The following is a 13907-nucleotide window of genomic DNA, read 5'->3' as shown; positions in this document are numbered from 1 at the left end:
TTTCCTGTGGTGGAGCCATTAGCAGCAGCTGCAGCACAGTGCTGTGTGCCAGAGTCCTAGCCATGCTTATGGTGTGCAGCCGCTACACTCCACCCTCCCACTTGTTGCCCAGTGCTGAAGAATCTGTCAAATTAAGCTGCACTTCCCTGACAAAGAATAAATACTTACATGGTGACACATATCAACTCATCTTTCTGTGTGGCCTCTGCAGCAGGCAAGGTCCTGGGGCAAGTCTAACCTAACCCTGACTACTTGGTAAATTGCAGCCAAGGAAACTGACAAACCTCGATCATTGATTGTTAATGAAATCTAGCAATGGTAAAAAGACACATGGTATTTATTTTTGGCATAGTGGGCTCAGAACACTGAGGCGGTAGGATCATAAATTTGAGGTCAACCTGGGCTACAGAATGAGTTCCAGGCCAGGCTGGCCTGTTTTTCTAGTTCTAAGTCTGTCATAGACTTTCGGTTTGGGTGACAGATAAGTATATAAAAGTAAACTTGATAGTGAAAAGTGTGAATTTCAGTGTGAAGTACCACTCCTTCATAATGGCTGTGCCATACAAAAGCTCACTGCGATGTATGGGTTTTCACGGGCATGGGAGGGGGGAAGTGATCTGCATGTGGGTTAGAGGACAGCTCGCAGGAGTCAGTTCTCTCCTCCAACCAGACAGGTCCCAGGGACTGAACACAGCTCACCAGGCTTGGCTGCCAGCACCTTTATCAGCTGAGCCATCTCATGAGCCCTTGCTTTTATTTTTTGGATACAAGATTCTTGTGCAAGGCTGGGACAAAGTAAAAAGTATGGTTCTTCTTACTGGAAACATGTTCAGGGTATGCAGACATAGCTGTGTGTACAACTGCAGGCTACATGGGATACCTCCAGCCCATTCATGTTGAGTTATTCTGCATGCTCCCTTGAAGAGGAGTAGACCACCCTACACAACCCTATCCACTCTCTTTCACCAGAGAGTAAAGCTTCTGAGCTGAGAGCACAACCTTCAGTGAGCTGTGAAGAGAGCCACCTTAGGAGAGTCATTAGCCAAAAAACTAAGTAATGACTGACAAGTTGAGGAGAAGTGACAGCCTTTCATTTGTACTATCCTGGATATCCAGTGAAGATCACCAGAGGACATGCTGCTTTAAGGGTTTTGACAGCTCTAACAAAAAAAAGCAGCCAATGGAGAAAGCCAATAATCTCCAGGTCTCTAGGCAGAACACAGGCAAAGCTGAGGAATACCAAGATGCAGAGTCCTATGTCAGAAAAGTTTCATGACTATGGTTACGGAGCACTGCCATTGTTCCTGAGAACGGCACTGCAGATCAGGGTATGAAGTCAAGAACAAAAGACTGAATTCCTCCTTGGTTCCTGTGAACCAAGATCAGAGCAAGCCAGGAGAGCCAGCCTCCATTAAAGTACTTACAGAGTCCAAAAACAAAGGCTGGGGGAAAAATTCCACACAGACTTCACAAGCTTTGTTTCAAAATGCAATTAGCCAGCCTATAAACATGTTGTGTAAATAGAAGTCTGATTTTCCTTCCACTCCTCATCTTCTCATAAGCAAGCCTTTCGGGTGTATATGAGCTTGTCCCACTTTTCTTCTGACTAGATAGTGTTCTTGAGAAGCAAAAATGCTATCTAATCACTTTGTATGGTAACATGACTTCAAACCCACAGTGCTTCAAAACTTGCTCTTGATACAAACCCAATCCAACTAAGTTTTTCCATGCAGCTGCTTTCCAAACCCTTCAGCAACTTTGTCACAAGGCAAGCTACAGAAGAAAGGCCAAGAGCAAAAGCCTGCTTCCCTTAAAATGCAGGCAGATGGTTCATATAATCAAACCAAACCACTGTTTGAATTTCCTATACATACTACACTGACTCACGGACTATACTGTCAAAATCATTTTAAATTATCATTAGTAAGAAAAATAATCATTAATACACAAATTAGAAGATGTAGGAAATGAGCTGGGAAGTGGTGGTGATGGTGGTACACGCCTTTAATCCCAGCACTCGGGAGGCAGAGGCAGCAGATCTCTGAGTTCGAGACCAGCCTGGTCTACAAAGCTACACAGAGAAACTATGTCTTGAAAAACCAAAAAAAAAAAAAAAAAGATGTAGGAAACGTTTTAAAATACTCTTTTACTAGGGCCACAGAGGATCATTTTTGACTACTTAGAAAGTGGTTTAGTTTGCTAACTTGACCAATACTGCTCTAAACATTCAATCATGACACCAAACTCAAATGGAAAACAGCAATATGGAAATGAAAACTCACTAGGTCAAGCTGTCTGCCTTGGGATGGTACATGGGTACTTGAGATTTCATCATTGGGCACTTCACTTTTCAGCCTCCAAGGTTAGATCAAGGGTACTGGAGCAAGGACATTTTAGGTAGGTTTTACCACCTTTCAACATGCTAGAAACAGCTTGGTTCAGGAAGGAAAAGTAACTGCATGTAATGGCTAGTACTACAGACCTACCAGCTTGTGTAAGAACCCTTCTTAGCTGAGTATAGTGGTGCACTCCTATAATTCCTGCTAATCCTTTTAAATAGTGCCTCTCCCTGATGTCCAAGCACTCAAATATATGAACCTATTCAAACCATCACACAGGCCAGCTAGGGCTACATAGCAAGACCGTGTGTGTGCTTGTGTGCACGCCTTTCTGTATGTGTGTGTGTATGTGTATGTTTATCAAAAGATTCCAGACAACTGGACTTAAGACGGCTCTGAAACAGAAAGAAGTAGCCATGCCATCATAATCATTGCTTTATACTGTCTGAAGTTTTTAAAGGATGATTACATTAAAACTTTTGGGTAACTACTGATAAAGTTGATGAGACTCAGTCTACTCACTGCCAGATACCCAGTATCTGTGAGAAATCTACTGGCAATATTTACATGGAAAACAGCAGTCAGGGACCCAGCAGTGGGGCAGGGGTGTAACTTTATCTCTTCAGCCCAGAGATGAGTCAGAACCTGCTTTCCATTTCCTACATACTAGTGGCTCCCCAGCCCCCCCAGGCTCCCCAGTAGTCACCCACTCTGCTGGACCACAAAGATGGAGCCCAAATCCATTCATCAGCTAGTCCTGGGCAGCTATCATGAATCCCAAGAAAATAAACATGAGGGAGTCAGCTGCACGCCAACTCTCCAGCTCACCCAGCAACCTTCACTGGCTTCACTGTGCAAGGGAGAAAGGGGGAGAGGCTTACCTCTCCAACACTGGAATGTTGCTGAACCCTGCCAAGGTACTGCTTGGCCACCACTTCAGTAATCAGCTCACTTCAAGCTGTGTCAGCCCACAGCTCCATCAACAGGATAACTGCCTGACAGCAGGGTTGAGGCAGGACATAGGCATCAACTGTATTCTGCCAGCATTTTTTAAATTTGAATTAGAAACAAGATTAATATATGACAATCCCAGTTCCCTTCTCCCTCCCGTCCTCCCCTACCAACCCCCCAACTAAAACCCTACCTATCACATACCCTTTCTTCTATTCTTCCCCTGACTCAACCTTTCTGCTCCTTCATGACCTCTGCATCCTTCCATCATTCCTGGGGGTGTCATCAGTAATAATTTAAAATACATTAAAAACGTTCTTCAAGCTAGGCAGTGGTGGCACACACCTTTAATCCTAGCACTTGGGAGGCAGAGGCAGGTGGATCCCTGTGAGTTCAAGACCAGCCTGGTCTACAAGTCTTAGTTCCAGGACAGGCTCCAAAGCCACAGAGAAACCTGTCTCGAAAAACCAAAAAAAAAAAAAAAAAAACACTCTGCAAGAAGAGACAGGGCTACGGCAGACAAATTCTAACAGAGACAGAGAGACAGAGACGGGGAGAGATCATTCTTTTATCATAAATCAGATCATTCTTTTATCATAAATCAACAAGACTAGGGCTCCAGCTCTGTGGGAAGACAGATCCTGACTCTGACCAGAGTCAGCTAGCAGGCAGGGTAGACGGACACATTTACGAGGGCCAACATGGTATAACTTTTCACTGCCTAAACAATGGACTTTGGCTCCCCTTTCCTACGCCCCTCTCTAAAAGGCTGACTCTTTAGGTGGCCCACACCTGTGGTTCCAACACTTGGGAGACTGAGGCAGGGGGATCTTCTCAAACTCAGTACAACCTAGGCAAGCCAGAGCTATTACACAGTGAAGCCCTGCCAGAACAAACAAGCAGCTCACAGAGCACGAAATGGAAGTACAGTTCTTTACCAATACTTGGCAAATGAAATACTATGCTTTAACAAACATCCTAGGGTTTTTATTTTGTTTTTGTTTTGCTTTTTAATCTTCAACAATAGACATTAAAGTGGGTTTCCATTAAGGCAAACTTCTATGATCAAGAAATATGATGTTGGCTTAGCAATAACGGCACAAACCTTTAATCCCAGCACTTGGGAAGCAGAGGAAAGCAAATTTGAGTCAGAAGCCAGACTGGTCCACAGAGCAAGTTCAAGACAGGTTATCCAGAGAAACCCTGTCTTGAGAAGAGGGAGGGTAGGGAGAGAGGGAGGAAAGGGAGGGGATGGAAGGGAGGGAACAAGGGAGGGAGAGAAAAAGGGAAGGAAGGAAGGAAGGAAGGAAGGAAGGAAGGAAGGAAGGAAGGAAGGAAGGAAATACGATCTTACCAGGCATGATGACACATGCCTTTAATCCCAGTACTAGGGAGGCAGAGCCAAACTCTTGAGTTTGAGACTCGTCCAGTCAGAATTACATGATGAGATGTGTCTCAAAAAAAAAAAAAAACAAAAACCCTAAGTCACACACCTACAATTCCATCACTGAGAACTAGAGACAGGAAGATCAAAAACTCAGGGTCACTCTCAAGTTGGAAGCCAGTGTGTGTTACATTAGACCCTGTCTCAAGAAAAAAGTTGGCAGAAGGGAAGGGAGAGAAAGAGGGAGGAATGGAGGGAGAGATGGATAGAGTATGTATAGACCTGTCTGTAAACATCTGGGCATTTCTGCCCTTGTGTGAAGCTACTGCCCAGATGGACTGAGTCTTGTCTTTGTCAATGGCCACCATAGACTGGGCTGTCCACAAAGCCCTGCTTGTGTGGCATTCATGGCTGTTAGCCAAGTTCTGCCTTCTAGAAGGTGCTCACATCTGTCCCAGTGAACTTTTCATTCAATATGCATGCCACAGCATCAAGAAGGCAAAGAGTCGCAACTTCCCAGAGCTTCAGGAAAAGCTGCAAGACCAGCAAATGATTGCATGTGTGTCAGAACTTAAGTCTGTAAGTGGGTGTTTGTAACCTGGACCAGGTATGAGGAAGAAACTAAACCTCACTCACCCTGTCCTACTGGCTGCTATATTTACCAAGACAGCCTAATCGCTGTATACTCAGAACTGCATAACGTTCATTCTGTTCAGTCACGTCTTTGTGCTGTACTAATGAGAAAAACAAGGGACAACTGTCAAGATGAGAAGTCAATCAACCGGAGCCTGGAAAACCAGATTCCAAAGGTCCCAGTCAGTCTGTGGATCCTTTTGTTTTCTTATTATTTATTTATTGTACTTCAGTTGTCTCACCTGTGAAAGACAGCACTGTTACCTAAAATGATTATATATTTGTAAAACAAGACAGAATGGTGGGCACAGAAATAAATTTCTGCTATCACCATCACCACTATGATTATCACAAATGCTTACACTTGCCTGCAGGAAACCCTGACAATTCTCATGCTCAAACTGTCTTGGAAAGGCTATCTAGATTTTTTTTAAAAGCATGCATCTCATTTCAGTTTAACAGTGTGTCACAGCTCCTTGACACCAACCAACCCCTAAGTCAGAAGAGCAAGGAAGCTTTCTGTTTGCCCCTAGAGGCCCGTGTCACACACAGTGCTCTAACCCAGGGGGTACTGTGTGGCCTCTCCCCTGTGATCTCTGCCTCCATTAACATCCATTAGCCAACAACAAGGCAAAATCTGAGTATCAGAGTAGATAGAACAACCATGAGAAAGAGACTGGCAAGACAAGCAGGAAATGATAACAAGTCATTCCCTGGAGCTGGGTGTGGTAGCACATGGCTATAATCTCAGGAGGCTGAGGCAGGAGGATCACCATGATTTCAAGAGCGGCCTAGGCTACAGGCTGAGTTCCCAGTCAGACTGGACTAAAAAGAGAGTATGACTCATTGTGTGGGATTATAGGCAGACAATCTCCAATCACATCTGGTAGAGAGAGTTCTCTCACCTGCTCTAAGCCAGTCCAGCCCCTGTGTTCCCTTCACTGCATCTCAATTCTAGAGGCATCTTCTCAGACAAGCTTCTCACCCAGCCTTCCCAAAACAGTTTTACTATCCAGTGGTGTTACAGGGTCAGGGTCAGGATGTATTGTTGTTGTTTACACGCTGATGGAATGCCCCTACACTTACGTACACACACACAGGTCATTGCCAGAAGAGATGTTTGGTTTCCTACAACATATCCTCCTCCTAACACATAGCAGGTGTTTTTAAAACAATAAGGATACAACTGGCAGACTTACTTTCTGGTGATACTGTGAGCTTTGGGGGTTTCATTTTGTACAGTGCATGCTAGGCAAGCATTCTAACATTTAGCTACATCCCCATACCCTCACATAAACTCCTGGTAGGGGGTCAACAGTCCCTCCCAGCTCTATAAAATCACAGTGTGATTGGCTGCTCACCCACCACAGTGAGGCCTGCAGCAGTACTGAGGAAGCAGAAGTATCCTGTGGGGAATGGCCAGGACTTGGTTCTTTCCAAAATCCTAAGAGGGGGGTTTTAGAAACAAGTCATAAATCCTGGCAAAATATTACTCATACAAATACATTTTTAAATTCATTTAAACACTAACAATAATTTTCAGAGCCTGAAATCAGGCACCTGTCCTGAAAGAGCTTCAAAGGGCTTCCAAGGGAGCAGAAGGGCAGATGTCCCCAAATACATGCAATTACTATAAAATGAAAAGTATTGTAGTACACTGGAGAGTATCACAAAAGAACAAGAATAATGAATTTGAGGTGCTGCTGGATGATAGAGCATTTGCCTAGCATGCACAGGCACAAGACTCTATGTTCCATTACAGCACATGGGGGGGGGGGCACGGACAAAATTTGCAATTTTCTTTTCTTACAACAATCTTTTCTGGTCCCTTTTGATCTCAAAAGCTCTGGTAAAATGGAGGACACTGGTGGAACACATTCCTTGGCTCTTTCCTTTCCTGATTTGGGGAGGGGGTGTTATTTTACCTCAAATCAAAAAGCCTCAATTTCCTCCTCTCTGAAAATGCCAGCATGACTACATGGCAAGCACAGTATTAGACCTCAGAAACCAAGATGACTCCACAGGGCCATCTCAAAGAGGACAGGAGGCATATAACCGGTGGGTCGAGAGACTGAACTTTAACCCCTACAGCACTTACAGCTGGCCTCCATTGTCCTGACGCTCAAAGTAAACAAGACCAGTCCCGCACCTCAATGCCCACCCACCGCGATCAGACTCGGGTTTTTGCTTTTATTTTTAATAACCCATGAAAACCGAACAAAAAGACATAATCAACGTGGGGATGAACATCCAGATGGCTTTACCTAGTTCACTGCTGTTTTTCTAACACTGCAGAAAGAAGGGAAATTAGCATTAAAGGGCTAAAACCTAATAATCCTCTCCTGTTAGGAGACGCCTATAGCTTGGATATCGAGAATTTAACTAGTAAAACAGGTTCCAGCAAGATGAGTTGCAAAGGACAGTGTGAAGGCTCGTGCCCAATCAGGGTTGGGTCGGGTTGGGTCTGTAAACCAAAGAAGAAGGGTTGAGCCTTCCCGGAGCCCAGACTTGTGCCCGGACTTTGCAAATAGGGTTTCCAGACGTTCTCATGACTACAGAGCCCACGTTCTAGACTTGGAGATGCCAACGCGCCCTTCCTGGACTGACTCGTTGCTTTCGGAGTGTGGAAACAGGGATCTTGCCCAACCCCACGTTTTTTCCTCGGATCATCCCACAGGCAGTGCAGTGGCAGGAGAGCTGCGGAGCTCAGCGCCACTCACTCGAAGCTCTGGCAGGAGACCACACGTCCCGGGAACCGATGGGATCCTCAGCTCCAGCCTCGCTCGCCCCGCCAGCCGGAGGCCTGACGCCGAGGTCTCGGGGGTTGCCTCTCGGGCTTCCCCGCGTCCCTTCCCGCCCACGGGTTTTCCTGAATCCGAGCCCAGCGCGCGGCTCGCGGCTCGCCACTCGCGGCCGCGTCCACGGTTCTGACCACCCGCGCTGCAGCCCGTCTCGCTCACCTGGCCAGCACAGCACCGGGCAGACATGGCCGCGGCCGACGACCTCGGGAACGCTGCCCGCTGGGCCCGCCACTCAGGCCCTCTCGTCTCAGTCCGCGAGCGCGCGTCTCGGAAACAGGTCTTGCTTGCTCGCCGCGAGCCGAGCAGCCCCAGCTGAGAGCTTGCGTACCTCGGCCTCAAAACAACCGCCGCCAAGCCCCGCCCCGTACCACAGGCCCCGCCCTGGGACAGCCCCGGCCCACATACCCCGCCCATGTCTTAGGCCCCGCCCTTTTGCTGGCCCCGCCCCTCTTCGGGCGGTGCAGCAAGCTCCTTTCCCCAGGCACTTCCGTCCGGCTTAGGCGGTGGGAACCTCCGGTTTTTGCTGACCCTCCCGGTTCTCACGGCACCCCTCCGCTCTGGCTCCGATGAAATAGAACCGCTTGCCTTCTCTAGTAAAGCCCAGAGCCCTAGTGAGAGACACCGTCCCGACTGTTCTGAGCTGGTCCCTTACGGAGGCACCACTAATACTGGGCTGCGATCGCCTCTCGCTCCTCAGAGGCATCCACCAGGTCCCAGTTCGGGAAAACCCTTTTGCCCCCCAACCCCCTCACATGCGGGGTCCACCCATCCTCAGATTCCCAGGCGCCTAGCAGTTCCACCTGCTGTTCCGCGGAACTCTGGGTGGGTGGATGGTTGGGTGGGGTCTCCGAATCCAGGGGACTCAGTTGTCGTCCTTGCTTCCTCTCACCTGACCCACACTGAAAGGAGGGTTCTAACAATTGTTGGATGCCAGGGGAGCGCCAGGTTTTTCTCTCTACCTGAATCTCTCCTCACAGTCACTTCAAATGTAAAGCTTTTTCTGTTGTTATGAATTGTATTTACACCAATCCCTTCTTTAGAGTATTTCAAATAAACATTACTGTACTCATTTGAGAAAAGTGACAGTGAAAGCCCAAGCACGTTAAATATCTTGCCCTTTAGTCTCGGGAAGTGAAAAGGGAAAGCTGGGAAACCTAGTGTCGGGTCCTCAGGCACAACCCGGGGCACTGGACAGACAGAGCTTTTGCCAATAGTGTCTTGGGAAGTTTTGGAGGTAGAGGATTGTCAAAAAGGAAAGCTTTTTGACAATCAGTGCGGAATCTTCCGTGTCTTAGATCCAGGAGTTTAGAGTTACATGCACAACAGAGCAGGCCGTAATTGGAGGCCAGAAAAGTTATGAAGACAGTGGCTGTAACTAAAAATAAAGGGTTGTGGGAGGCAGTACACCAAATCAAGTCAGCACAGCAACATGCTGGGTGGCAGCCTGTGACTCAGAGCCAGGACCTCCATGGATCTTTACAGTGAGCCTCATTGTTTGCTGCAGGAAGGTCACTTGACTTCGAACTTCAGCCCCTGGGGAAACTGGTTGGACACCAGGCGGGTTTCTGTCTTTGGAAACCGCCCAATAGGTGTAGGTGGGGTGCAAAACCCACAAACCTTTGAGCTGTGACTTAAGCGATCCTTTAGGAGAATCCTTGACGTATATCAATGGGTTAGGGTGATGGGGGCGGGGGGGGGGGGAGGGGGGCTTCCCACCGGAGTCTTTTTTTTTTTTTTTTTTTTTTTTTTTGGTTGTTTGTTTGCCAAACCAAAACTAGGATTCAGAGCATGGATGTCAGTGTCTGGAGAGAACATACATCTTACTGACCTGGAGGTAGAGCACTTGCCCAGCATGTTTGAGTTCCTTCCCCACAGCCAACAGTAATAAATAGCCTGTGGACATGTCAGATGTACACCAAGGTACCAAGAAAACCAACCAACCAACAAACAAAAAGCATTAACAAAAGCCTGAGCTTCCCAGAGTCAGGAAGTTGCAAATTGTAACTTCATTAAGAACAAGCTGGATAAAATCACCTCTTTGAAGCTCTGACTTAACCACCACTTGTATTAATGAATATGTTTGAATGAAATGAAAGATAATGTGTGATTTTTCTCTTCTGGTTCCAGCCCTTTCAAGATCTACGTGGACTGTGGTACAAACACCATGCCATGCATAGCCAGTTTTACAAATGGCATCAAGAAAACTGGTTGCAGGCTGGGATGTAGCTCAGTGGTAGAACCCTTGTCTTGCCTGGTGTGAACTGAAGTTTTCTGAGAACACTGCGGTTTCTCTTCCTTCACGTAATGGCGTAGTAGTCTGGCAGACTAGACTGGACCTTCATGGTTGTGGAAAGATGGAACGTTGTAGAGCAAAAATCAAAGTTATCCTGGGCTGTCTTAAGTCCTCTTACTAACCACTTACTTCCCACCTCCAGAATCTGACCTAACATGTTTGTGAATATTAGGTAAAAACTTTGGAATGTACTGCTATGTCCTTCCTATCTAATATCTCCACCAAAGTGTTTGGTAAATACATTCATTTATGAGTTTCTTTTGTTCTGAGACTATAAAAGTTCATGTACCCTCTCCTGCAATAGAATGTCATTCAAGCCAACCTGAAATTATGTTCCCAGGCCCTGGTTACTCGTATTTGGCCCAGAATGGACAATCTCTTGTCCCCTTGAGAGTTAAGAGCTGTTTCTCACATCAACACTAACAAGCATGGCCTCCTAGGTTCCATTCTCAGATATACAAAAAGAAAACAAATAACATCAGCAACAGAGAGAAATCATGTAATGGTTTGGAGTCCAAGTTTCCTAAGAAAACTGTCAAGAAGCACAACCTAAGAGCTTATAGATCTGAGTGTGGAGCTCAGTGATACGGCACTTGCCAAGCATACAGGAAGCCCTGGGCTGAGCAATGCCAAAACCGTCCCTGAGGCTGCTGATGCTATGAAGGCCTTCACAAAGCTCATAGAAGTCAAACCCCAAGCCCTGAGCTGTGCTTTCAGCGGACTTACTTCTGGCATCCATGCCAAACCCAGGAAGAGTGTGCATGCTGCTGTGGGGCCAGGACCAGCTCAGAAGGCCAGAGATCAAGGCTAACCCTCTAGCTAAGGCAGGCTTACAACTCTGGCTCCACATCCACTCTAATTCTGCCTCCAGCTCAAACTCCCAAGAGTGCCCAGCCCCTTCTGTCTCCTTAATATAGATAGACCTCTGTGCTGAAGGACTGGGCTGACCCCTGGACTGCCATAAGCTTGTTTGCTCCTTGTACAAGTAACCCTACACAGGATTTGTCAGCAAGAAAAAAGAGAGAGAGAAACTTCTGTGTTTCTCTGTGTGGACTCTTCTTAGATTATTGATCAAAGACCTAAAATTATTGTGGCCAGGTGTGGAGATTTCCTCTCCTCGGACTCTGAGAATCTGTCTGGGTAGAAGCACCCTTTATATTTATGGTTCACTAACAAGAGTAGAGAAACTGCTAGGAGACCAACAGAAGCTGTGGCACCTTAATTTTTATTATTATTTTGAAGTAGTCTGCATACTTTTTGAAGTGAGACATGGTATTCCTAACTTGAAGGTAGTTGTACAGCCAGGCCCTTTTGATGTGGCTTTTTCAGGAACAAGCAGTAACAGTTCTATTTTTAGTAAGATTGTAGCTCTTGGCAGACCAGGAAAAATAGTTTTCCCACAAAAATTTTCTTAAATTAACTCAACTAGCTTTAGTTTGTATAATATAATTATATATGTGTGTTACATACAAAATTAGGAATAAGTAGCTTATAATTTGCCTTTTACCCTCCTTGAATTTGAAGATCATTTTTGATAGAGGTAAATATTTAGAAATACCACATACTGAGTTGAAAGCAGTGAAATATATATGTGTGGTATTAAAATCAAAATGACAAATAGACAACACCCTCTCCCCTTTTTAGACACAGGGTCTTACTAGGTGGCCCTGGATGGTCTGAAACTCAGGCTAGCCTCAAACTCACAGATATCCACAGAGATTATACCTGACAACAACCCTCCTTTAAAACTTCTACTCAATTTAGGAATTTCCATTGCAAATTGCATTTCCAATTCAAGAAGTGGATAAAAGCAGATAAAAATGTTAGCCCCCTAAAACTTTAACATCTTTGAGGAAGAAAACTAATGATACATTCTGTTGGAGTTTGCTATTGCTGACAGTGTGAGGTGTTGAACTCTGGGCCTGTTGCAATTTAGTTAAGTGCTCTACCCCTGACCTATACTCCATCCCCTCTGCCAGAACCGGTTTTGTTTTTTTCCTTTTTGGTTTTCGAGACAGGGTTTCTCTGTGTAGTCCTGACTGTCCTGGAACTCACTCTGTAGACCAGGTTGGCCCTGAACTCAGAGATCCACCTGCCTCTGCCTTTGGGGTGCTGACATTAAAGGCGTGTGCCACCACTGTCCAGCTCACTCTGCTGAATTTTAAAAATTACTAATTTTTTCTATGCTATATGAAGTCTCTTGGGACCTGTGTTGGTTTTTATCAACTTGACACAAACTTAGACACATCTGGAATGAGGGAATCTCATTTGAAAAAATTACCCCATCAGACTAGCCTACAGGCAAATCAGTGGGGATATTTTCTTCTATGGTGATTTGTGAAGAAGAACCCAGTTCATTGTGGGCAGTGCCACCCCTATGCAAATAGTCCTGAATTATATGAGAAAGGAGGCTGAACTCACTGTGGGGAGCAAGCAGTAAGTGGTGTTCCTCCATGATGTCTGCTTTAGTTCCTGCCTGCAGCTCTTACCCTGTCTTCCCTTAGTAGTAGAGTGTGACATGAGAGAAGATGAAATAAATCCTTACCTCCACAAGCCATCTTTGGTCATGGTGTTTATCACAGCAATAGAAAAGCAAACAATTCCAAACAGGAATTGGTACCAGAGAGTGGACTATTACAGTGACAGACCTGACCATGTTGTTTGGTGGGATTATGAAGAACTTTGGAACTTGGCACTGAAAAGGCCATTGAATAATCACAGCTTAATGAGCTATTGTGGGAGTTTGGAAGAGAAGATAATGCTGAGAGCGGTACCAATGATGGAAGCCTGGCTTGTGAAGTTTCAAGAGGGATGTTTGAGAGTCCCTGTAAGACTATATCAGGGACATTCAATATTTTTAAATTGAGAGTCTATGGCTCTGGTCAGCTGAGGCTAAAGAATTGGCTGTAATTAAGAAGAATCCAGAACCACTAAAGTAAACCTTTGCTTTGCTTGGTCAATTGATACTCGTCACCTGGGGCCAAAGAATCAGCTGCTATTAAGAAGAGATCAGAAAACAGAGAGAGAGAGAGAGAGAGAGAGAGAGAGAGAGAGAGAGAGAGAGAAGAAGAGAGAAGAAGAAGAAGAAGAAGAAGAAGAAGAAGAAGAAGAAGAAGAAGAAGAAGAAGAAGAAGAAGAAGAAGAAGAAGAAGAAGAAGAAGAAGAAGAAGAAGAAGAAGAAGAAGAAGAAGAAGAAGAAGAAGAAGAAGAAGAAGAAGAAGAAGAAGAAGAAGAAGAAGAAGAAGAAGAAGAAGAAGAAGAAGAAGAAGAAGAAGAAGAAGAAGAAGAAGAAGAAGAAGAAGAGATCAGCATCATTAAGGCAGACTCTGGGATCATCACACAGAAGCTGTGGTCTAGAGGGGACCAAGGCTGGTAGCTGAACTTAGTAATATGTAAAGAGTCCCAAGTGGTACCGATTGGAGGGCATGAAGGGGTTATGGGGAACATCTGAGACTTGTTGCTTTGGAAGGTCAGGAGAGACCATTGGTGAAGATGCAGCCTCAGTT

The 13907-nt window shown here is 45.6% G+C and overlaps 1 protein-coding gene across 1 annotated transcript in view; it reads right to left on the bottom strand.

Annotated features, from left to right (window-relative positions):
• Positions 1 to 8467, bottom strand: part of Serinc5 (serine incorporator 5) — an 85527-nt gene extending 77060 nt beyond the window's left edge. The window contains exon 1 of the mRNA XM_027401736.2: positions 8268 to 8467. Within this exon, the coding sequence (XP_027257537.1) occupies positions 8268 to 8294 (27 nt within the window). The 5' untranslated portion in view covers positions 8295 to 8467. The remainder of the gene's footprint in view (positions 1 to 8267) is intronic.
• Between the last annotated feature and the right edge of the window lie 5440 nt (positions 8468 to 13907).

Source organism: Cricetulus griseus, chromosome 2 (genome assembly GCF_003668045.3).
Source record: "Cricetulus griseus strain 17A/GY chromosome 2, alternate assembly CriGri-PICRH-1.0, whole genome shotgun sequence".
Lineage (NCBI taxonomy): Eukaryota > Metazoa > Chordata > Mammalia > Rodentia > Cricetidae > Cricetulus > Cricetulus griseus.
Note: the sequence above shows the minus strand (reverse complement) of the source record. Positions and strands in the feature narration are given on the sequence as shown.